The 24748-nt window shown below is 36.1% G+C and overlaps 3 protein-coding genes across 5 annotated transcripts in view; 2 read left to right on the top strand and 1 right to left on the bottom strand.

Moving 5' to 3' along the window:
• Window positions 1-736, top strand: part of fkbp16 (FKBP prolyl isomerase 16) — a 67057-nt gene extending 66321 nt beyond the window's left edge. The window contains exons 7-8 of the mRNA XM_048169299.1: window positions 171-311; window positions 429-736. Of these exons, the coding sequence (XP_048025256.1) occupies window positions 171-311; window positions 429-515 (228 nt within the window). The 3' untranslated portion in view covers window positions 516-736. The remainder of the gene's footprint in view (window positions 1-170; window positions 312-428) is intronic.
• Window positions 737-5833: 5097 nt separating this feature from the next.
• Window positions 5834-8425, top strand: serf2a (small EDRK-rich factor 2a). The gene is made up of 3 exons (XM_048168781.1): window positions 5834-5988; window positions 7657-7765; window positions 7925-8425. The coding sequence occupies exons 1-3, from the start codon at window positions 5982-5984 to the stop codon at window positions 7989-7991; spliced, it is 183 nt and encodes a 60-aa protein (XP_048024738.1). The 5' UTR covers window positions 5834-5981; the 3' UTR covers window positions 7992-8425.
• Window positions 8426-8537: 112 nt separating this feature from the next.
• Window positions 8538-22973, bottom strand: zgc:162879 (ras and EF-hand domain-containing protein). 3 transcript variants are annotated; one of them, XM_048168779.1, is made up of 18 exons: window positions 22817-22973; window positions 22365-22689; window positions 21022-21177; window positions 19580-19670; window positions 18148-18243; window positions 17972-18052; window positions 17261-17376; window positions 14120-14188; window positions 13922-14003; window positions 13692-13762; window positions 13255-13438; window positions 13079-13180; window positions 11415-11559; window positions 11234-11315; window positions 9210-9324; window positions 9020-9133; window positions 8861-8937; window positions 8538-8784 (listed from the first exon to the last, which is right to left on the bottom strand). In XM_048168779.1, the coding sequence occupies exons 2-18, from the start codon at window positions 22673-22675 to the stop codon at window positions 8682-8684; spliced, it is 1995 nt and encodes a 664-aa protein (XP_048024736.1). In that variant the 5' UTR covers window positions 22676-22689; window positions 22817-22973; the 3' UTR covers window positions 8538-8681. The 3 variants fall into 3 exon arrangements, with proteins under 3 accessions (XP_048024736.1, XP_048024735.1, XP_048024737.1); XM_048168778.1 differs by having other exon boundaries at window positions 22365-22892; XM_048168780.1 differs by having other exon boundaries at window positions 21022-21174; window positions 22365-22890.
• Window positions 22974-24748: the final 1775 nt, after the last annotated feature.

A 24748-nucleotide genomic window follows, 5' to 3' on the forward strand; every position in this document is an offset into this window, starting at 1 on the left:
CAGCTTGAAGTCAGTGAAATGGCACCATCTGTTGGTCAAAGTTAGCAACTGCAGGAGCGCGTGTTTTCCTCACAGAACTGTACGAAGTTCACACAGGATTAAAATTGTTGTGTTTTGCCTTGTATTGGATTTTGAATGCTAATCTGTTTTATTTATAATGTACTTTATAGGCTATTCATGCTGAACTGTCTAAACTGGTAAAAAGACAGGCGGGAGAAAATGACACCCAGGATTGGCAAGCTAAACCAGCTCAAGTGTTTGGCGAAAACATAGCGCCCTTTCTGACACCCCCGCCCAAAAAGAAGCCGTTTGTAAGTGACTGACTACCACCTAGTGAAGAGAAGAAAAGTGGTGGAAAAAAATCCTTTCAAAATGTGCCAGAGCTGGCGTCCAAGCATCGTTTGATCTCGTTTCTTACTCTGTTTCAGGGAATTTCTTGGAAGTTTCTGCTTGGAGCTCTGGTGGTGGCCTTGGGCAGTTTAGTCACATCTGTGGTCCTGACCGCACGGAACTAGCTCCCTCGACCTACTTGCAAATTAACTACAAGTCTCACAAACAAACATTCCACAAAGCTGCCAAGGGACGGAGGAAAAATGCACTGAACTGTTTAAAGAGCAGCTGCATGGGCGGCTCTACCAGTGGAACACCAACTTATGCAGAGCAGAAAATACGCACAACATAAAAGGGCAAAGCAAATGCATTTCAAACATTTGCAATAAAAACAAGTATTAATGTTTGGCGTTTTGTTTTGCTTTCTACTGTATCACACGTGTAGCGATGGAATTAGCTGTTAGGAATTTGGGGGAACAGCTGTTATAAATCATAATGGTAGAAAACATTTGATTCAGTTATGAAGAATAAAATGTGTTGAGAAATGTCTTCAAGATAACAATAAATCAATATTACAACCGAAATACAGTAATTCAGTCAAACTATTTGAATTAATGTGCAGACAATGTCTTTTATCTGTTTGTTGACATGGATATGACAAAATAAATATGAAAATATAAAAATATATAAAATAGTAAAAATAAAAAATAAAACTATTTTCATAATGTGAAACGGGATACTGAAGCATTTATTTTTATTTCAGGAAGTGGTTGAATCATATAAGTGGGAATTAAAGGTGCCCAAGAATGCTTTTTCACAAGATGTAATATAAGTCTAAGGTGTCCCCTGAATGTGTCTGTGAAGTTTCAGCTCAAAATACCCCATAGATTTTTTTTTAATTCGTTTTTTTAACTGCCTATTTTGGGGCATCATTAACTATGCACTGATTAACTACGCCCCTTTAATTCGCGTGCTCCCTGCCACACGAGCTCTCGATTATATTACAGCACATTTACAAAGTTCACACAGCTAATATAACCCTCAAATGGATCTTTACAAGATGTTCGTCATGCATGCTGTATGCATGCTTCGAATTATGTGAGTAAAGTATTTATTTTGATGTTTATATTTGATTCTCTATGAGTTTGAGGCTGTGCTCCGTGGCTAATGGCTAATGCTACACTGTTGGAGAGATTTATAAAGAATGAAGTTGTGTTTATGAATTATACAGACTGCAAGTGTTTAAAAATGAAAATAGCGACAGCTCTAGTCTCCGTGAATTCAGTAAGAAACGATGGTAACTTTAAAGGATTAGTCCACTTTTAAATACACTTTTCCTGATAAATTTACTCACCCCCATGTCATCCAAGATGTTCATGTCTTTCTTTCGTCAGTCAAAAAGAAATGAAGGTTTTTGAGGAAAACATTCCAGGATTTTGCTTTATAAACAAAATATCACCTTGAACGTACTTTCCGCTTCCGCATTCTTCATAACCCTTACGCTGAATGTTCTACGCCTTCCCTATTCTACTTACGGAACGAACGTGGCGCCAGTTTCGTTTTTTTCTGTAACTTCAATAGGGAAGGCGTAGGACATTCAGCGTAAGCGTTATGAAGAATGCGGAAGCGGAAAGTACATTCAAGGTGATATTTTGTTTATAAAGCATAAACGGTTGTATTTTTTTCGAAAATGACCGATCGATTCGCTAGATTAGACCCTTATTACTCATCTGGTATCGTTTAAAGCCCTTGAAGCTGCACTGAAACTGTAATTTTGACCTTCAACCTGTTGGTAGCCATTGAAATCCACTGTAAGGAGAATAATCCTGTAATGTTTTCCTCAAAAACCTTAATTTCTTTTCGACTGACGAAAGAAAGACATGAACATCTTGGATGACATGGGGGTGAGTAAATTTATCAGGAAAAGTGTATTTAAAAGTGGACTAATCCTTTAACCACATTTAACAGTAGCAACATGCTAACGAGACATTTAGATAGACAATTTACAAATATCACTAAAAATATCATGTAATCATGGATCATGTCAGTTATTATTGCTCCATCTGCCATTTTCGCTGTTGTTCTTGCTTACCTAGTCCGTTGATTCACCTGTGCAGATCCAGACATTAATACTGGCTGCCCTTGTCTAATGCCTTTCATAATGTTGGGAACATGGGCTGGCATATGCAAATATTGGGGCGTACACCCCGACTGTTACGTAACAGTCGGTGTTATGTTGAGATCCGCGTGTTTTCCGGAAGTCTTTTAAACAAATGAGATTTACATAAGAAAGAGAAAGCAATGGAGTTTGAAACTCAATGTATGTCTTTTCCATGTACTGAACTCTTGTTATTCAACTATGCCAAGGTAAATTCAAATTTTAAATCTAGGGCACCTTTAATATTTTTACATTTCTACATTGCCCTTCTGCATTATCCGAGTTGTTTTATTTTATAAATTAATATATTTATAAAATTTAGATTGGTCTGAGTTTATTGAAATCCATCCATTAAACACAATTTAATGTTCAGTTCTTGAAATTTCTGGAATAACAAAATGAATTGACGTTAGGTAAAACATCAACATTGTTAATAAAAATTTTGGAAAACAAGCAGCTTCGTATATGAGATGCATAAGAAATATATTGCCTTATATATACACTGAATATTGTGTCGGACTATGGGGGGCCTTCAAATAAAAAATGTTTGAGAACCAGTGGATTAGAGTATACAAAGACAAATCATTTTTCTTTAAAATAACATGCACCGATGAGTCATTCGTAATAAGACCGGGAAAATGCATTAAGAAAGCAAATAAGGTCTATTTTGACTTTGTGTTGATTTTACGTCTGCTCTCACAGAAGTGGAACTACATCTGGCCTTGAATACTAACCCACACAATTACTCTGGTTCCACTCCAGGGTTCGGTTTCCCGGGCATGAGCATTACACTGCCCTCCTCCTCACTCTGGCACTCCTGTAAACAGTCTGAGCGGCGGTGACTCATCTGTACAGAGGATCTAATACGGCAGCTGATTAATCTATTGTTGCCCAAACCAGTCGGTGTGACGTGTTGGAGATCACAGATTCTGTCCTTGATTGTTATAATGCAGACATTGTATCTGATAACAGCACAGGTGGCGTTTCTCTCAGATGAATGGCTAAAGTGTCAGTTCTGCTTTGCTTTGGTCATTTGAGTGCAACTTTTTTTTTTACAGAAATATATGCTTTGAATTTTTTTTTAAAGGTGACCTGTTAGGCCAAGTCTAAAGCAGTGGTTCTTAACCAGCAAACGTCCAATGGGGCCTCAAAATGACTTTAAAATATAAGCTAAAACAACTCAAAATTAGAATATTTCTTCATTTAATTCACCCCCATTGAATTCTAACAAATTAATTTTGTTTTGGACAGTGATTTTCACTCAGGCAGAAAAGGACCAAGAGGGTCAAGGTTTGTTTGATCATCATGGACCCCTGCTTAACAGCAATTCAAAATGTGTGTTTCTGCAAGCTACAAATAGCCTAAATTTTAAATATGATTTATTTAGCTAGCTTTAAAGTTATTGGCATCCCAAGTCTTGATGCTCCCATCCTAGCATGCAACAGGAAAGAAGATGGCAGACGTTTAAGATAGAAAGTTTGCATGACCCTCTTACGTAGCCAGACCTTCAGACTGACAAAAGAAGGTCTGGACTCCAAAGCAGCTTTCATTGGCTGACAGACCAAGAGGCCTTCTGACTGAAGCAACCAATATTACAGTTTGTTTTGTTCAGTCTATGTCCCTACAAAAACAGACTGGTCTGTAAAACTCTTAGACGTTTTTAAAGAGTCTATACCTTGAACTTTCACATACTTTGGAATATCGTAAGCACTTAGCACTTATCAGGATCAACTGAACACTGGATTTTCAATTCAGCCAATTGCAAGGGTTTCGCCAGTAGTGGGCACTCGTGCAACATAAGCAATGACGTACATCCAAGTCAACGAGACTGAGGGAAGGGCATAAAAAATGAACTGGAAAGCAGCCCTAGTTTCACTGATAGATGTCTCATATCAGTCTGCCATATTGGAACGGTCAAAAGTCCATGAACATTAGAAAGCAAGTTGACTTGAGCATCTACAACCGTAGTTATACGCATGTATGGATATCTATACCTGCAATAGACTTAAAGGTGCCCTAGAATTAAAAATTGAATTTACCTTGGGATAGTTGAATAACAAGAGTTCAGTACATGGAAATGACATACAGTAAGTTTCAAACACCATTGTTTCCTCCTTCTTATGTAAATCTCATTTGTTTAAAAGACTTCAGAAGAACAGGCGAATCTCAACATAACACCAACTGTTACATAACAGTCGTACATAATATGTACGCCCCCAATGTTTGCATATGCCAGCTCATGTTCAAGGCATTACACAAGGACAGCCAGTATTAACTTCTGGATGTGCACAGCTGAATCATCAGACTAGGTAAGCAAGCAAGGACAACAGCGAAAAATGGCATATGGAGCAATAATAACTGACATGATCCATGATTACATGATATTTTTAGTGATATTTGTAAATTGTCTTTCTAAATGTTTCGTTAGCATGTTGCTAATGTACTGTTAAATGTGGTTAAAGTTACCATCGTTTCTTACTGTATTCACAGAGACAAGACTGTCGTTATTTTCATTTTTTTAACACTTGCAGTCTGTATAATTCATAAACAACTTCATTCTTTATAAATCTCTCCAACAGTGTGTAATGTTAGCTTTAGCCACGGAGCATAGCCTCAAACTCATTCAGAATCAAATGTAAACATCCAAATAAATACCATACTTACGCGATTAGACATGCTGCATGACGAACACTTTGTAAAGATCCATTTTGAGGGTTATATTAGCTGTGTGAACTTTGTTTATGCTGTTTAAGGCAAGTGCAAGCTCCAGGGGTGGGGAGCACGAGAATTTAAAGGGGCCGCGCAGCCTGAATTGGCACGTATTTAATGATGCCCCAAAATAGGCAGTTAAAAAAAATTAATTAAAAAAAATTATGGGGTATTTTGAGCTGAAACTTCACAGACACATTCAGGGGACACCTTAGACTTATATTACATCTTTTGAAAAGATGTTCTACGGCACCTTGGCTTTAAGCAGATCATTTTGCTAAACTACGACACCCCAGTAAGACAGTCAGCTAAAACTGCCTTAAAAAGTTACCATAGTAAAATTAAAAATCTGTAGGCCTAATATTGAGTTAATACATATAAAAAGACAGACCAACACATTCTCACCGGTGAAAGGTTATCCCATTTCTTCGGGAATATAAATCTCGTCAGTTTCACAACCAGAAGCTGTGCAATGTTGTGGCATCTCTGATTCTTACTGCGAGTGACGACACGTTGACCGCTCCAAGATGGCGGGCGTGCCGACGTGTCTGGAGCGGTCGAATGTAGCATCTATGTATGCATGTCTATGGTTTGACTGTTCCTGACGTCACATGTCGCACCCAATCAAATGATTGCCTCCTGTACAGAAAGATCTCGCGATGCTGCGGATACTTCCAGAGTGAGTTTGACGCCAGACAGTCAAGATATCGGTTTGTTGGTCGGGAAATAAGATAGCGGCCCTTGGGGTGAGCTACTCTGAAAAGCGGATAAAACGGATAAAAAAATGACCAGTAAGTATATACACGGATCTGACTTGGGTTTGGTTTTGCGATATTTGGTCGTTGTCAGACGTAAATAAGACCTCGTACATTGGGCCATGGCGTATGAGGCCTGAGGGATTGCGATAAAAACAACTGGTCGGGATTTTGTGTGTTTTCTACGGGGTTAAACATCAAATTATAGCCTATGTATAACTTTATATTTGTGCCAAGTTCCTTTTTTAAAAGTTGGTTGTGTTGGCATCTCGCACACACCCTCTTAATGGGGAAAATAGAATCACAAATGAGATCTTTATTAAACCTTAAGAAAAATATTTGAATAAAAGTTCTGTATTATGATACATCCGGCTTATATGAAAATATGAAGCTCACACTCGAAAGGGAAAGGAGAAAGGGAAAAAAAAGCGCACCCGAGTTTTATTCAGATGCCCAAACTAAGGAAGATACCTTTCATTTTATGCAAGTCACTCTAAATCTACCAATAATGCGTCTTAACATTGTTTTGTGTTTAAGTTTAAATACAATGGATCATGCATAAATAATAAAAATGAAAAACAAAAAGTAAATCCAAGTTGCTTCAATTCAGTAAATGTTCATCTTGAAATATTAACAATCAAGACATGCAGAAGATACTTCGGTAAATTTGGTTTTATATTCGCACATTCGGACATCCGTATTCAATAGCCTTGTTAATCACACTACATTGGACATTCACAAGTAAATATGCAATTAAAACAATACTTGCCTATTTTGATCGACTGTGAAAAATGTTGTAAGTTGACAATCGTTGGTTGTCAATATCATGTCGCTGCTGAAAATTCGCAAACATTAATTTATTGCACATTTATTGGAAAGTCTGAATTTATCAGAAGTCTGAATGTGCGAATATAAAAAGGATTATAAAGGAATATATAAAGGATTAGTCCACTTTTAAATACACTTTTCCTGAATTTACTCACCCCCATGTCATCCAAGATGTTCATGTCTTTCTTTCATCAGTCGAAGAGAAATTAAGGTTGAGGAAAACTTTCCAGGATTTTTCTCCATGTAGTGGACTTCAATGGAGCCCAAACGGTTGAAGGTCCAAATTACAGTTTCAGTGCAGCTTCAAAGGGCTTTAAACTACCAGACGAGGAATAAGGGTCTTATCTAGCGAAACGATCAATCATTTTCGAAAAAAAAAAAAAAAAAAAAAACGTTTATGCTTTATAAATACAAAATATCGTCTTGAACGTACTTCCGGTTTCCGCATTCTTCAAAAAGCTTACGCTGTATGTCCTACGCCTTCCCTATTCTACTTGTGGAATGAACGCGGTGCCAGTTTCGTTTTTCCGTAAGAATAGAATTTTTTAGAAAATGACTGATTGTTTCGCTAGATAAGACCCTTATTCTTTGTCTGGTATCGTTTAAAGCTGCAATGAAACTGCAATTTGGACCTTCGACCGTTTGGAGGCCATTGAAGTCCACTATAAGGAGAGAAATCCTGGAATGTTTTCCTCAAAAACCTTAATTTCTTTTCGACTGACGAAAGACAGACATGAACATCTTGGATGACGGGGGGGGGGGGGGGGGGGGGGGGGGGACTTCCTGGACTAATCCTTTAAAGTGAGATTAAAACCTCTTCAGATCTCCAGTGTCAGATAGATCAGATATTTAATTTCCGCACTGTGTCCTATTTAGGGGGAAACCAGCGTGAACTTGCTCGCCAGAAAAATGCCAAGAAGCAAAGTGATATGCACAAGGGCAAGAGAAATGACGATGGTTTATCTGCTGCTGCCCGAAAGCAGAGGTAACCGGCAATAGCAGACCTTGAGCTAATGCGTGGAAGAAGTTCTCCTACATAATGTGTTGCTTAGTTTCTGTGAGTAGGAGAAATGGAAATGTGCTGCACTTCAAAAATGTAGTGGGACACTATTAACTGCCATTATTTTTCCATGTGTTCTTTTAGAGATGCAGAAATAATGCAACAGAAGCAAAAGAAAGCCAATGAAAAGTCGGATTCTAAAGCCAAATAGTTAGAAGACGTCGACAAATCATCCGGACGATCTTGAGCCATCTTGGTCTGGATTCAGCAGCATCATTGTACTTTCCTTTAAAGCCTTTTTTGTACTGTACCAATTTAGGTTGACTGGGTATTTACTTCACTGTGCACAGGTCTCTCTTTTCTTGAGCAGTATTTACCATGTAAAAACAAAGAATAACAGACCCATCTCCAAAAAACACTCTTGTATTTTTTTTTTTTCCCCATTTCCTTAATTGTTGAATAAAGTGTAACTCAATCCAGAGTTTGCTTCTTTGTTTTAAAGATGTGTCAAAAATACTAGAGAACATCAGAAAAATGGCTTCCAGACCTTTGATTTAAACTAAATCTAAAACTTTTATTTAACACAATGTTAGAAAAATTTACATGAACATTCCTCAACAACATAAATAAAAACATTTAAATAAACACTGAACCCTGAAGTGAAGTGAATTGATCATTTGTAGGCAAATGTACAAGTATACATTTGATCAGTGCTTAACACCTAGGACACGTACAAAACCTCCAAAAGATGTCTAAATTGCTTAAAAGAAAGGTTTTATTAACATTTTTCCATTAAAGGTCATTATATAATGTGCAATAATTATTTAAAAAGTGACCTTTACTACAAAGCACTGACATTAAAATAAATTTAAGACATATACACAAGATCTCACTGCCAGACTTAGACTCCACAGCAGTTGTTCAGCGTCTTCTTCCGTTTGTGTAGACTGAGCTTGACCTGTGACACTGACCGCCGCCCCAGTTTTGCATGTTTCTTTACTTCTCTGTGATGTTTTTAGAAGACATTTGAAACCTCAAAACACTTCATATCTTTACTTCGTTTTTGAGAACTGATCTTACCTTGCTAAATGTAAAACGGCCTCGACGACGTTCGTCCCCTCTTTAGCACTTGCTTCACAGAACATGGCATTGTAAGCCTGTCATGGGCAGCAGCCATTAGAATTGACAACGTGATGGTCATTATGTTCTTTCCACATAAATCTGGGACTCTAGACTCACCATAGCAAGCTTTTCCCCATGGAAAGAGCTCACACAGCTTCCCTGTGGCCTCTCTGCTCTCAAATCCACCTTGTTCCCTATTACACACATTGGGATGTCCTCATCTGTTGACTCCTGTGAGGGGTAAACTCAGGATTTAGACTACAAATACTAGGGAAATGTAAAAGTCAGTAAAAATTTGTCACCGTACCCGAATCTGTTCCACCCATTCACGAACATTCAGGAAGCTGCTCTCAGACGTGACATCGTACAGCAGTAGCACTCCATGTGCTTTGCGGAAATATGACCTGGCAATGCTGCGGAACCTGTAGAAAAGAAATAACTTTGAAAATTAATGTGCATTAAAGTTGCATTTAAAAGTTTCCACAAAAACATTAAAATCAGCAAAACTGACAGACTGGAGTAATGATTAAAAACTCAGCTTTGTCAACAAAGGAATAAATTACACTTATAAAAAGCACTTTAAATGGTAATATTTCACAATATTAGTTCTGTATTTTTGATCAAATAAATCCTGCCTTGGTGAGCACAAGTCTTTTCAAAAACATTAAAAACTTAAAGGTGATAGAGAGGATTTTTTCGTCGACTGAGAAACCAAAGACTTAGTGAGTTTTTGAAATGAGCGCATGCGTAAGAACAACCCCCCTCCTTCACAGCTCCTTTCAAAGGAACGCCTCCCAAAACTCGTGCACGAGTATTGGAACACGAGTGTTTACCACCGGCATTCGCCGTGTCGTGTTAGTGGATTCATTATGTCGGACTCACCGCAGGTAACTCATAATCTGCAGTTGTTATTCCCGTCTCCTGACAAAAACATTGCATATGGCGCCTGTGGAGTGTGGAAAGTTACTGGAGCGCGCAGCCGCGCTCCTCTCGCAAGGAACGTCATGGCAGTGATTGACAAGCCAGAGGGCCAATCGTTTACGCGATGATCACGTAAACGATTGGCTGATGTTTTTAAGGCCCTACCTCGTGCACAGATGATGTATATTAATATTATTCCTTTCAGTGCACCTAATAAATAGTCTTTTATCAGTTAGTAAAGACAGTTTTAAGTAATATTGCAAAAATGTATAAAACAAAACATCCCATTTAGCACCTTTAATGACCCCAAACTTTTAAACAGTTTATCTTTAGCACTTTATCTCAACCACAAATCAAAGGTTTGAAATCTGCACATCCCACAGGAATTACCTTTTACAATTAGATTCCTTCATGTAAAAAAGTCCTCAAAATAATTCATTTATAATGTTACAGGTCAAGATTCCAACATTCAAGAATCACATTTAAACCCTAGGCCTGCATGCCTGCTAATATTCCATTATTTACTGCAAACATGTTTCCTGTTCATGTATACACAGAGTGACGTGACAGGTTTCCACAGAAAATAAATTCTGACACATGCGGTACATTGATTATTTGAAAACAAGTGTCGCCCAAGTCCTGAAAAGTGAAGCCAAAGCATTTCGATCACCCCCAGTGGCTGGCTCCATGTAATCAAATGGGACACGAGCCATTTGTTAAACAGGACTCAAGGGACAGTCGTAGCTTAACCCATGTAAAACTCACTCAGATTGCAATTAAATTATTGTCAAAGCTCAAAACACTAACCAAGCTGACTAAATGTTTTAGCATAAACTATTGTTCAAAATTTGGGGAAGTAAGATTGTGTTTTTGAAGGCCATTTATGCTCACCAAGCCTGCATGCATTCGATCAAAAACACAGTAAAACCGTAATTTGTGAAATTACAATTTGAAATGGTTTTCTATTATCTTAATATTTTAAAATGTAATTTATAACTCTGATATCAAAGCTGAATTTTCAGCATCATTACTCCAGTCTTCAGTGTCACATGATCCTTCAGAAATCATTCCAATATGCTGATTTGATGCTTAAGAAACCATTTATCAATGTAGAAAACAGTTGTGCTGCTTAATATTTTTGTGGAAACCATGATGCATTCTTTGCTCAGAATTCTTTGAAAACATTTGAAAAATCTTTTGTAACATTATAATAAATGTCTGTCACTTTTGATCCATTGTGTCCTCGTTGAATAAAAGCAAATACAACAAAAGGGCATAATTTTCAAAGTCTAAAAATGACAAAGACAGGATGGGGGACGTGTCAGACTGCAACTCGTAACTTGACATTCATAATTAAGAATTGTAACCATCCATGTACTTGGTTCTCAAATCAGTCATATACTACTGTACCTTTCCTGTCCAGCAGTGTCCCAGATCTGAAGGTTTGTTTTCTCTCCATCTACAAGCATCTTCTTGATTTGAAAATCAACACCTGCAAGAATGAATTGAGCCATTTAGATTCCATCATCATACTGTATTCATGTGGTAGCATTAAAGCACATTCAAAAGTGACATGTTTGTATGTTCTTACCAAGAGTGGTTGGTATATCGCCTCTAAATTCATTAAGACTCAACCGTAGTAAAAAGCTGGATTTTCCCGACCCGGCATCCCCAGCCAACACCAGACGGTACACTGGAGAGAGATCTTCTGTGTCATGCAAGTCTTCTTCAGTTTGCTATAGAGAACAAACATACAGAGTCCATCACAGTGCATTTTTCATTTACTAGATAGATTAAAATATTTTATTGGCTAGAAAATTGAGTAAAAAATGTTTAGAGCTTGCCATAACTAGAAAAGTGTAAACTCCATGGGCATTTTTATACACCAAGTAATTTAAATTCATTCCAGGTCTTGAAAAAAACATTTGTGATCAAATGTCATTTATCATATAAAAGTTTCTCAAGGCTGAGAGAATCCTGGTTCTTCAAATGAAGAAAAGTTGAGGGGAATTTAAAAAAAAACAAACAAACAAAAAAAAACACACCTTTATTTTCAGTTGTTTTAGCTTATTTTAAATGCTTGTTTGGTCTTATTTTAAATCGTTTTGTGTGATCTTAAGGCCCCCGGATCCCTGATTGAGAACCACTGGTCTATCACAAACATAATATATTACACAGCATGTGATCATTATTCAGAGGATCCAAAATCAAGACTTGCCAAATGCTACTAAAAAGAGTCCTTGGAGTAAATAAAGTTACTTGCCAACTGGCCCATAACCCAAAAACAAACAAACAAAAAAAACCAAAAAAACCAAACACACTTTCGGCATTTATGGTTTTTCACCAACACTAGGGAGTAGTAGTAGTAGTAGTAGTAGTGATGAAAGCCATGTCAGCAGCTGAAGGCATTTTCATGACAAGAGCCGAATTACAAGTTACACAAGAGTTGCACAAATACAAAAAAATAAATAAATAAATAAAATAAAAACACAGCAGTTTAAAAATGACACAATAGGTCTTACATTTACATATGATTCAGAAACTTTCTGGTTAAATCTTTCAAAAATTCTTAAAGATGCAATATGTAAGATTTTCTGTCCGCTAGAGGTCAATAACCTCTATGCAATTAATTTTAAAACGTATTGTATGATGGAGAAAATTCTGAAAAAAAAAAAAAAAAAAAAAAAAAAAACACAACCTAAAAATAAAGCTGCATCTGATTATGCCATGTTAGCTAATTGACAAGTGTTTTTCTCTGAGGCATGGAAAAGCATGGTACTTGCAAAAAAAAAAAAAAGAAAAAAAATTACCATTAGATTTAAACAATAAGACTAAACGTGTTGAACTATGTAACAATAATTAGTTTGTCTATAAATATCAAAACAGTTGTTCCCTTGCCTATTAAAACATGTAATATATTAAAGCATCTGGTGTTTCCATGGTTTCTACAAAAAAACGGAAACCGAGGGTATGATGCACTTGACAGGTGACTCCTCACACGTCCCACAGCCTTGGTTAAAATTGCAATTCTCACCATTTACAAATAGTTGGAAACATTTGGGATGTTTCAAGTACTCAAGTGAACAAAATATCTAACACTGGCATTGTGGTTTTTGGATATTTTACTGCAAAATTCTTACATATTACACCTTTAAGTGAGCTTACTAAAAAACGTCTATACTTAGTTACTACAGTATACTACAATCTAATAAGATGTGTAAAAACTAGGGAGTACATAAGAGAAGCAAGAACTACCTTGACAGGAAAAGCAGATAAGCGCCGCCGAAGTGAGGATGATATTGAGCCAACTGTGCTACGAGCTACAGATCCCAAAGCTTCAGACTTCAGCTCTGACACCTACAAAAAACATTAGTTATTTAACCCAGAAATTAATTATACAGATACACAAAGTATGAAAGCTGAAGACTTGCCTCCAGTTCAGATGGAATAGAAGAATAACTATGATGCACCGTCTCTACTGAATTATGGCTGTCTTCACTGTCATAATCGCTGCCCGACATCGGCTCGGCGTCTGTCTGAAGGGAAACGCCACTGTCCAAATACTTATCAGCCCAGCACTTGACCAGGGCCATAGTGTCGTCTTCATTAGTGAAACTTAATAAAAAATTTAAATAATTATACATGTGTATAATATCTATCAGCTAAAAAATTGATAAGACAAATGTTATCCATAAGAAAAAAAATAATAATATAATATAATATAATATAATATAATATAATATAATATAATATAATATAATATAATATAGGGCTAAACAACAAAGCATCTTGAATGTTTACTCTGTATTTGTTGCAGATGTACCTTGACAGAAAAATATACAGAGCAAACAATAGAGGGCATAATTACCCGCTCTGATTCATTGTACTCTGTCGAAGTGGTTTCATCTTCCTAGGAGGAAGTTCATTTTTTGGTGAGAGCTACAGAAGAGCAAACATTTAATGAGGACAGATATTGTGTACATTAAAATGCATTCCATAAACACTGCCAATTTCCTTTTACGATGGAAATCCAAATATTTGATCATGGTTAAAACAAACGCAGTACCAACTTTAATTAAAAACCAATTAAATAGCTACCCGTCTTTTTGTAGAGGAATTATCCTGGCTCAGAGCAGAGCGCAACCCATCATTGCTGTCATACAACGTTTTGTTCACTTCCCTGATGTGGAGGGGAAAGAGTCAAACCTTACATATCTAAGCAAACAAGAAATCCATTTCTTCATTGGACTATTTTGAATCATTTGTCCATTACAAAGAATGACTGAATTGACTTACTGGAGGATTTCTATATGGCTGGAATAAGACTGGTACTCCATCACCATCTTCTTAAGATCATCACTTTCTCTGAGAAGAAAAAACAATGTAATATATTTTTGTTCAATAATATTTTGATTAAAGTTGATGGTATTTTATGGTATTTTATCATTTTTCCCAATTGAAAATACACATTTTTTTCCTAATATATTTTTAAATTTCAATTAATTACTTAATTAATTAATTAATTAATTGATTGATTGATTGATTGTTAAAATAGAGACAAGGTATCTAAAATCCAATTTTTTGAAGGTAGATTAGTGTCATGTGGTGGGAGTACAAAAAAAAAAAAAAAAGAAACTTGTGTAATGCCATGTTGTAACCACTAGATTCCAATATAGTTCTACTGTATATAAAGTGGCTTATAAATTCTCTAGTGGTTTTTAGACCTTTTTTTTTTTTTTTTTTAAGTTGTGGATTTGGATTTTTACTTAGATATTCTCAAAGACTACTTTTTGTCAAGGTTTAGATTTTTTGTTTGAAATGTTTTGGCTCATTTTACCATATTGTTACAGCCACACCGGTTCATTTGTGTGTATAACAGTGTGTTGTGTGCGTGTGTGTAAGTGAGTGTGTGTTTGAGTGGGTGTGTCTGTTTTGTACTCGTGTAACCTCTTTCTTGCGTTTTTTTTTTTTTGCTTTTTTTTCTACTTTGTGGCTGAATTATTAATTTTATTATTTCACACATTTGCAAAAACTTGCTTTGTGTTATTCATCTGGGGCCGTATTCACAAAACATCTTAAGGCTAAAAGTAGCTCCTAACTTGCCGATTTAGGAGAAACTCTTAAAAATAATGGGTGTGTCAGTCCTACATTTTTGCTCTAAGAGTATTTCACAAAGCATTTTAGCGCTAAAACTAGCTCCTAAATCTGTGAAACATTAGGAGTAATCAAGAGGACTCCTAAATCACTAAGACCAAATCACAAACAATCCTTATCCACCCAAAGACACTGTAGACCACTGAGGGAATAGAGGATAGAGCCTTGGGTGCTGAACTTTTTCTTAAAAAAATGCAATACATTTTGATTTATAAATTTGAATCTACGATGAGACGCCAAAAAAAAAAAAAAAAAAAAAAAAATCTTTAACAAATAAATAAATATTGTCTGATTACCTGTGGCAGTGGTTTTCATGAGTTCACACTTACAAATGATTGAATAGGAGTTAAAAAAAAAATAAAAATCTTTAACAAATAAATAAATATTGTCTGATTACCTGTGGCAGTGGTTTTCATGAGTTCACACTTACAAATGATTGAATAGGAGTAAAAAAAAAATTATATATATATATATATATATATATATATATATATATATATATATATATATATATATATATATATATATATATATATATATATATATATATATATATATATATATATATATATAAAAATAAGAGGTTGCGTTAGACTTTAACATTGTCCGTCATTTTGACGGACAGGGTCGTAAAAAATCCGTCATAATCTATTATTACCCGTCATTTTAATGTTCATCTTGTAATTAAAATAACACATTTAATTGCTTTTATTTTTGTTCACATTTGAACAAAAATAAAAGCAATTAAATGTGTTATTATAATTAAAATATGAAAATTAAAATGACAGGTCAGACATTATTTTGACCACTTCATTAAGTTTTGTTTTGTAGAAAGTCTTTCTTTAAAGTGAATTTCGTTTTGTAAAAATTGTATTTTAATTTTAATAAATGTTTCATTAACCAATTGCCTGGATGTAATAAATAAGAAGCAAATATAGCAGACAATATAATCATGACATGGAGGCGCGGGCGCGATCACTGGCGCGTGAACTGGAGCGCGTCTTATAGGCTAAATGAACCGAAACTCAGCGGCTGCTTGCCTCGCAGACATGAGAAAAATATCTATAGAAAGCTTGAAATATCTACTTTAACGAAAACTAAATAATTCATACCGAAAAGAAATAGGCTACTCTGATTATGTAGTCTAAACCGTATGAAGTGCATTCTCTTTCTAGGCGCTTGCACTATGAGGAGATGATGAGAGTCAGTAATGTCAACTTCATCTTTGCAACCGACAATGATTCAGAAAACATTACTTTATTAATAAACAATTAAAATGTCTTCTTGCTGTTTTGGTCACATTCATAAGACCAGTATTGATTCGTAAATCCCATTGGATCTTTTGGTAGGCTATATGCTGTTTTCAGTTGATGAATAAACTAGTGCGCCTCCCATCCAATAGGCCTAAAATCGCAATAGGCTTAAAGCTTTGTGTTGCTTTTGATATGGAACAAAGTCTCAGATTTCCAATTCTGTCCATTTCATTGAGAAATTCAAGCAATAAATACCATTTTGGCGCTCTTTAATGTGGCGTGATAGATTAGTTGTAGCTACATTGGAGCACACTCGCCACCAACTGGACAGGGGTGGGAATTACAGTTACAATTTACAATATATATCACCCTCAGTGTAATCTGTCAACGTGACGGACGGCCTTCAGATTTTTCCGTCATTGATAAAAAAATTCCGTCAATGACGGATAATTTTCGGTTAACGCGACCTCTGAGATATATATATATATATATATATAATATTATATTTATTATATTATATTAAAACTGTACATACACTAGTTTAATAAGTGAAACTTAACCTACATTTTAAAACCTTTATGGCAACATTTTATTTTGACTATGGCAACATTTGTATTTTAAAACCTTTATTTGAATGTGGAAACATGACACCTCATTCTACAATATTTCTATGATTAAATCGCTGACTCCTCCCCATCAGCCAATCACTGTGTGTATACCCCATAGCAACGAGGTCAACCCCGCCCTCACTCTTAGCTTAAGACTTCAGTCTATTCCTTAGTAAAAGTTTGTCTCAGCAGCTTTGTGAATAGGTTTTAAGGGAAAACTCTTAGCTAAGAACTTTTACTGCTATTTAGGAGAACTCTTAGTGGCAAGATAAAATGTTTTGTGAATACGGCCCCTGATGAAGCAAAAAAAGCTAACATTTTGGTCATTTTTGACTGAAGAGGACCAGAGGGATAAATCACAAAGGAGGCTATGTGAGAACCACAAACCCTGTTTAAATGCATTGAAGCATCAGTGTTCTCACCTCTCGTGTTGGAGTTTCTGGTCAGTGAAGGCATTCTTCAATCTGTCCAACTCAAGCTGGAGAATTGAGACGTTCATCTGGGCTTTCATAAGAGAACTCCTCAGCTCCTCATTTTCCTGCAGAGAAACAAAATCTGTAGGTCACAAATGTCTCAAATGGGTATTTAGGGTGCCAACACTTATTTTACAAATAAAGAATAAGGGGTAATCTGCTCCACAAAATTCAGACAGATTGGGCTAAGATGTGTCAGTGGATAAGCTGTGATGCCTCTAACAAACAGTTCATAATCATTTGATCACATATTTAAAAGAGGGCCCATGTTTTCTTCAATTTTTTTATTTGAAGTGTAAATCACTACCATAATCTTCTTAGACTACTTAGAGAAGTCATTTCTATGGCCTTATGTGATCGTTTCACCTTTGTCTCAAGTCTCCAAAAGAGATATTTTGAAGAACGTTGGGAACAAAAACATAATTGGACCCCACTGACTTTCATCGTATGAAGAGAGAAGAAAAAACATTTTTTCAAAATATCTTCTTTTATCCACAGAAGAAATCCTTAGTTTCAGAATACAGTGAGAATTCTCATTTTTGGCTGAACTATCAATTTAAGTAAAAATTTGCAGAGTTTACCTCACTCTCCCCTAAGGTTCAAACATTTTTGAAGGGCACTGCATGTGGTAGTAATGGTGGAGAGGAATCTGATTCATACCTGCATCAGATCTCTAATCTTCGCTCTCAGTTTGATGGCATCTTCTCTGGGGCTGTTTAATTTTGACTCCTCTTGATATTGCTAAAATAAGAACGTAAGAATCACAATGAAACTTATACACAAAATATAGACAAACCCACATGCATTCAAATGAGACTCCCACATTATTATCTCACCTTTGTGAGCCTCTCTATTGTTGTTTGCAGGTCTGCCAGCTCATTCTCATGCTTGATTTGGAGCATAGCAATGGATTCATCCAATTTCTTCTGCTCCTGCATGAAACCCAAGAAGAGTGTTTTCCTTATATGCACAGGCCTAATAAAGAGGCATTTACAAGCTCTCATAGAGAAGCCTTTGTGCGCACAGAGTCAGGCTGGCCTTCCAGTTAAAAACAGCTCACTGAGCTACAAGAATAAAGGTGAACCACTGAGCACGAAGCTGAACCTGAAATCCTTTTCCACATAGCAAGACAGAAACACAAACATACACATTTACATGCATGAATCATGGTTATTATCAGGGCTTGACATTAACAACCGCCAACCCGCCAAATGCGGGTGGATTTCAGCATCGGCGTGTAACGCAGTCACTTACAAGCCACTTTGGCGGGTTAAATTTTAATTTATATATCGCCTAAATATACATTTTTCAAAGTGTAGTCTTTTAAAAAGGCATCCGAAATAATAAACTAAAAGCAATGTTGTCAAAAATATAACTTTTCGATACATATTGATACTGAAATAGGCCTATCTGAAACACAAACCCGCCTCCTCACGCATTTCATTTGCTCCAGATGAATATTGTAGGTGAACTTCGGCATGGGATTGTGTGTATTGGGCATAATTTTACTCATTCCTGCAGGCTTTGCCTAAGCATAGCCACCTCAGTACTAAATTGAGTTGTTTTTCGCTGCTTATTGCACAAAGTCAAATACACACAAAATTGTCAAAATGCCGGTCTTGGCGAGTATTCACGCAAACACAGCCAGTTGTGATTTAACGCAAGTCTAACAATAAAACAGATCCATGTGTCAGATCTTAAAGTGACAGCAGCCTAATATACCTGCTGCCAAATTATGAGAATATATTTATGGCCGTTTTCCCCCATGGTATCGATGTCAAAACTGGCCAGGGAAAGTACTGAGTGGCTAGTAACTTTGGAAAACCACTAGCCACAGTGGCTGTGAGCAAAAAAAGTTAATGTCAAGCCCTGGTTATTATAGTTAACTAAAACCATAAAAAAAAATAAAAAATAAAACTAAGATGCAGAGATGGCGTTTTTATTACTCAACAGGTGAGACTGATTATTGAACATAAGTTGCAATTATGTAGCTCTCTAAAAGAGTTAGTTGTAACACATTATCTACTCTGCAGAGCCACACGAAGCTGAAGCACAACCAAAATGTTTTATGCAAAATGATGCATGTAGTTTTGTTTAACCGCTAGAGGGCCAAAAGTCTCACCTTTAACGTATCTGAATATCATTAAGAATTCAGAAAAGCATTACCTACTTTTGCATTAATCTGCATGTTAAATGTTATTGTTAATGTAGATGAATGTGCCAACTCAATAATAAGTCTCTGCATATTAAACTTGTCTGACTTCTCACCTCTTCTCTGACCCTTTCTTCTGTGCGGGCCAGTTGCTGCTGCAAGTCCTCCTCCATCTCTGCTAACTGACTGCTGGTCAGTTCCTCTGTCCTGTTGACATCAAAAAGCAAAAAGGCACAGCCTGAACTTCTTAGAACCGAACGGCAACTTTAAAGTCTCTCTCCAGAAAGCAGTTTGAAACAACCGGTCTTGGATGCATTAAAGGGTATCCTAAGACCAAGAGAACCAAAATCCAGACCTCAAAAGAAACGTTCCCTGAGGAGCCACTACTGGAGAGATGAATTACTCCTTTAAGCTACACTGTCTTATCATAATCATCAAGTGGGTGCAGTTGAGCAAACGTCTGACGAAAGGGAAGGGAGGAATGAAGGCAGGACTCTTGAGAACACAAGCTGCAACTGTGTAAGGTGGACCTGAGGTGAAACAAACAGCCTTACGCTAAACACACAGTAAAAGGCCTGGAATGCGTTTCACTGTGAAAACAGAGCACTCAGAACCGAACCACATAATTAGACATTCTTGAGAAATATGAGGACAAGCTTAGTAACTCTACACTAATTTTCAATTTCCTCCTTCCTTAATGGAAAAGCTTTTCTTCCTTTTAATAATGTAACTTTAGATCCTGAATCCATTAAATGCCTAGAGAGAGAGAGAGAGAGAAAAAAAAAAAAAAACTTCCTGGACAACAACAAAAACATACCACCATACAATGTAATGTAGTATATAGGAAGTTCACAATTATATTAATGTGGATTCATTAATCTGACACGGACAGCTGTTTAAAGAGTTAGTTCACCCAAAAATGACAATTCTGTCATCATTTACTCACCCTCATGTTGTTCCAAAGACTTTTATTCACCTTTTAAGCACAAAAGATGATATCCGAGTGATTTCTGACCCTCCAAAACCTAAAGTAAATCTGTTCATCATATAAAGCGATAATGTCTCTTTAGAAAATTTGGACTAAATTCATATGGATTAGTTTTGCAAACTTCTTGAAGCATCAAAGCGGTAGTTACGTAGCCGTCAAAAGAGGGTCAGAAATCATTCAGGCTTTATTAAAAATATCTTAATTTGTGTTCCAAAGATAAACAAAAGCCTTACAGGTTTGGAACAACATGAGTGTGAGTAAATGACGACAATTTTCATTTTTAGGTGAACTATTCCTTTAAATTCTGGGATAATCTTACTCCCACTAAAAAGCCTCAGGAGGTTCCAAGGGGCCACAAGTATGACATTTTAAATAAACAATTAAAATGCTTAAAAATGTCTTTCAAATATGTAAAGGTGCATGAAATTATAACGAGGTGCAACTACTATTGTCCTTCATAATATTTCAGCCGGACTGGGAACTCATTGGCAATGATAACCTTAAAGGGCCAAAACAGCTGTTGTAAAACACCACAGCATCCTAGCTGAATCCTGAAAACACTCCTCTCACCTTCGAAGACTGGTCTCGAGTTGTTCACTCTCCATCCTGTGCTCTTTGCTCTCAGCCACAAAGGCCTTGATGAGATCCTCATATTGCTGCAGTAAGAGCTCATCTGATGTGGAGTGGATTTGTTCATACAATTCACTCAATCCATCCCACTGCCTGCTGACACAAGAAAAGAGTGAGAACAGCAATAAAATACACAAGGCCTGAATGAGTGCATCTCATGTGGTTGGATAAATCCAGTTGTCAAGACAGGTATTGGCAAAATAGTTGGTTAAATGTATATTAAAACATTAAAATTCTTGCACGTATACACAATGGGCAGATACCATAGACTTGTTTTTATACACAACTACTTATAAGCGTTATAAATGGGGGGAGGAGGAACTGAATTAAAGGATTAGTTCCCTTTCAAATGAAAACTGCCCCAAGCTTTACTCACCCTCAAGATATCCTAGGTGTATATAATGACTTTCTTCTTTCTGATGAACACAATCGGAGTTATATTAGTAAATATTGTGACGAATCTAAGCTTTATAATGGCAGTGAACGTCGCATCAGTTAAGCTTTTTTCGCATGTTAAATACGGAAGGCAGATATTTTACTTTATAATGTGTTAAATGTGGATAGTTTACTTACACAAATACATCACTTCGCTTCAGAAAGATTTTATTAACCCCCTGGAGCCATGTGGAGCATGTTTTGCTTTGGATGGACGCACTTTCTTGAGCTTCATACTTGTTGGTCCCCATTCACTTCCATTATAAAGCTTGGATGTGTCAGGATATGTATTAATATAACTCAGATTGTGTTCATCATAAAGAAGAAAGTCATATACACCTAGGATGGCTTGAGGGCGAGTAAAGCTTGGCTAAATTTTCATTTGAAACTGAACTAATCCTTTAAAGGGAGGGGATTTCCTTCTTTTAATAGTCTCCAAACTTTATGCAAATTTAATAAATATAGTGGGATTTTTTTTGCATCTGTGGTCTAAAATACTGTATAAGAAATATACAAAAAAATAAAAAAATAAAAAAAATAAATACAAAAACTTTTTATAGCCTAGGCCTACTTGCGTTTAAAAATAATGGGCACGTGCAAAAAATAAGTGAGAAAAAAAAGAAAAAAAAAAAAAAAAAAAGGTGTTTTTGTCAGATTTAACTACTTTCAGGGTACACATTTGACCCAAAATCATAGTTATGCGCACACACACACTAGATTTCTGAGAACTTGAGTTAGCTTTAAAAAAAACTAGTTAACTTAACTATATCGTCTTGAGCATCCTTTTGTTAATTACAAGTAAAAGTTTAACAAAATACTGAACTTCACAAGTCAAAATACAAGCCTACCTTCCCAAATAAAAGGCCACATCTCCGTCTAATGTGTTTTCAAACTCATCCCAAGCGCTTCTCTGACTTTGCAAACCGTTTCCCAACAAAGCCAGATTGAGGGCTTCGGAAACTTCCTGAAAGCTTGACGAAAAATCATTATAGTTAATATATCCGTCTCCATCCAGGTCGAACTTGTTGAATAAAGTCCTGATCTCGTCCGCAGGAACATTAAGCTCTCGGCAAACATTGGTGAAGTCCTCGTATTCGACTCTTCCTGACTTATTCCCATCACATGCTGCAAAAAGTCTCCGAAGGTCAGTTTGGTTCATCTTTATCTTTTCACCTGACGAGGACAAACAAACGCTTATTCAAAATACACCTGTGTACAACGACACCGCTCCAAATAACCCACGTGAAAGTGATAAAACGACGAAAAGAAAAGCCGAATGAAAGGTTAACATGTAGCGTACATCACCAACAGGTGCGCGGACACCTCGCGCTCAAACTAGAGCAGGTAACTTAGTGGTAGATGAAGGCATGAGTGATTGGATGATCGCTCATTATCTCGCAGTGTAACAAGTTAAACTCAAGTTAGTGTGTCATTGGATAGCTGTGGAGGTAGGCGTGTTGGAAAAGTGTACAACAAACTGAGAACCAGCCCACTTTACGTTAGTCTCCCAGTCTGGCCAGCCAGTAGTGCCCAAAACTATAAGAGACAAGCCTGGGAGAACACTAAACTGTTAACTATTAACCAAAGAAGAATGCAGTAGATATATCACATTATAGAGTATAAAAATGAATAATAATAAGAAAAGATACACAATTAAAAACAGAAAATACTAATTAAAAAACAGAGACAAATTCATAACTTAGGCTATACTATTTATTAATCTTGCTTTTCAAATAGATTTCTGTCTATTTCTGTCTTTCTAATAGAAATTTGCTTTTTATAAATATTAAATTTAATAACGATTATTGTAAAATTATCTTAAATAAATAATCAGCCATTTTCACCAAAATGACATCAGAAATGCGGTCATGTTGACGTAGTTGCGTCGCGCGCCAGACGCCAGTGCGTGGTTTCATTCTGTGGAAGGCGCTGGTACTTTATTTCCCTTACAAGGTGTGGTGGACTGTTCTTTATCTGCTGAGGGACATTTGCCTTCCTTTGTTTGGTAATGTCCACGCCACATAGCTACACTTGTATTCCATTGAATTCAAAGACATTTTCTCTGAATTGCAGACAGAGTAGGTTAAAGATATTCAAAATGTAAATAAATAGGTATCCTAAAGAAATTCCTTTCTGAAATTTTATTATTTTTCGTTGTCTCTCTGGCTGTGTCATTGTGCAAACAGGGCACCGCACCTAAGTCTTAAACTAACTCAAGTGTTTACTTGATTCAGTCATAGTTAACTTTTAGCCTGCGTCAAATAACACAAGGGGATTACCTAGAGGAACTTAATTATTAACATAACTGGATATGAGCATCACGATGTTGTAACTGTGTCACCTATTGTTTGTTACTTTATTTAACCTGGAAGAAACAGGTTGCGATGACCTCAACGATTACAGTCAAGGATGACAGTGTCGTTTATCAACAATTGCCACATGATGGCAGCATTATCACGGTAAAATGTTAGAGCTTGTGAGCACTTGATGCAAACTTCTTTTGAGACGCTATAGTCTCTATATTTTCATATAGAAAATATGAAAAGTGAGAGTTATGTATTTGTAAGGATGTTTTCAGACAAATCAAAAGTGAGCATATGAAAACTAAAGTGTCCTTAAAATGTATAAGCTGACCATTAGTGGTTGATGTATATGAGATATTATGGTATATCTTTTCATTAATCACACACACACACACACACACACACACACACACACACACACACACACACACACACACACACACACACACACACACACACACACACACAATAGTATTATTCATAATTTTTTGGGGGGTGAGTAAGATTCCATTACTGTCAATTTTTCTGGTAGACTATAATTCCTATCTTTTGTAACCTTGTATAACTTTTTTTTAATTTTTTTTAATCTATTTTCCTTTTCTCCCTCTGGCTCTTCTGGTTGTTTTATTTTATTATTTCTATGATATGTCTTGTTTATATATATATATATATATATATATATATATATACAAACCTGATTCCAAAAAAGTTGGGACACTGTACAAATTGTGAATAAAAAAGGATATAACAGCAATAATTTACAAATCTCATAAACTTATATTTTATTCACAATAGAATATAGATAACATATCAAATGTTGAAAGTGAGACATTTTGAAATGTCATGGCTCATTTTGGATTTCATGAGAGCTACACATTCCAAAAAAGTTGGGACAGGTAGCAATAAGAGGCTGGAAAAGTTAAATGTAC

Source organism: Megalobrama amblycephala, linkage group LG19 (assembly GCF_018812025.1).
Source record: "Megalobrama amblycephala isolate DHTTF-2021 linkage group LG19, ASM1881202v1, whole genome shotgun sequence".
In the NCBI taxonomy this organism is placed as follows: domain Eukaryota; kingdom Metazoa; phylum Chordata; class Actinopteri; order Cypriniformes; family Xenocyprididae; genus Megalobrama; species Megalobrama amblycephala.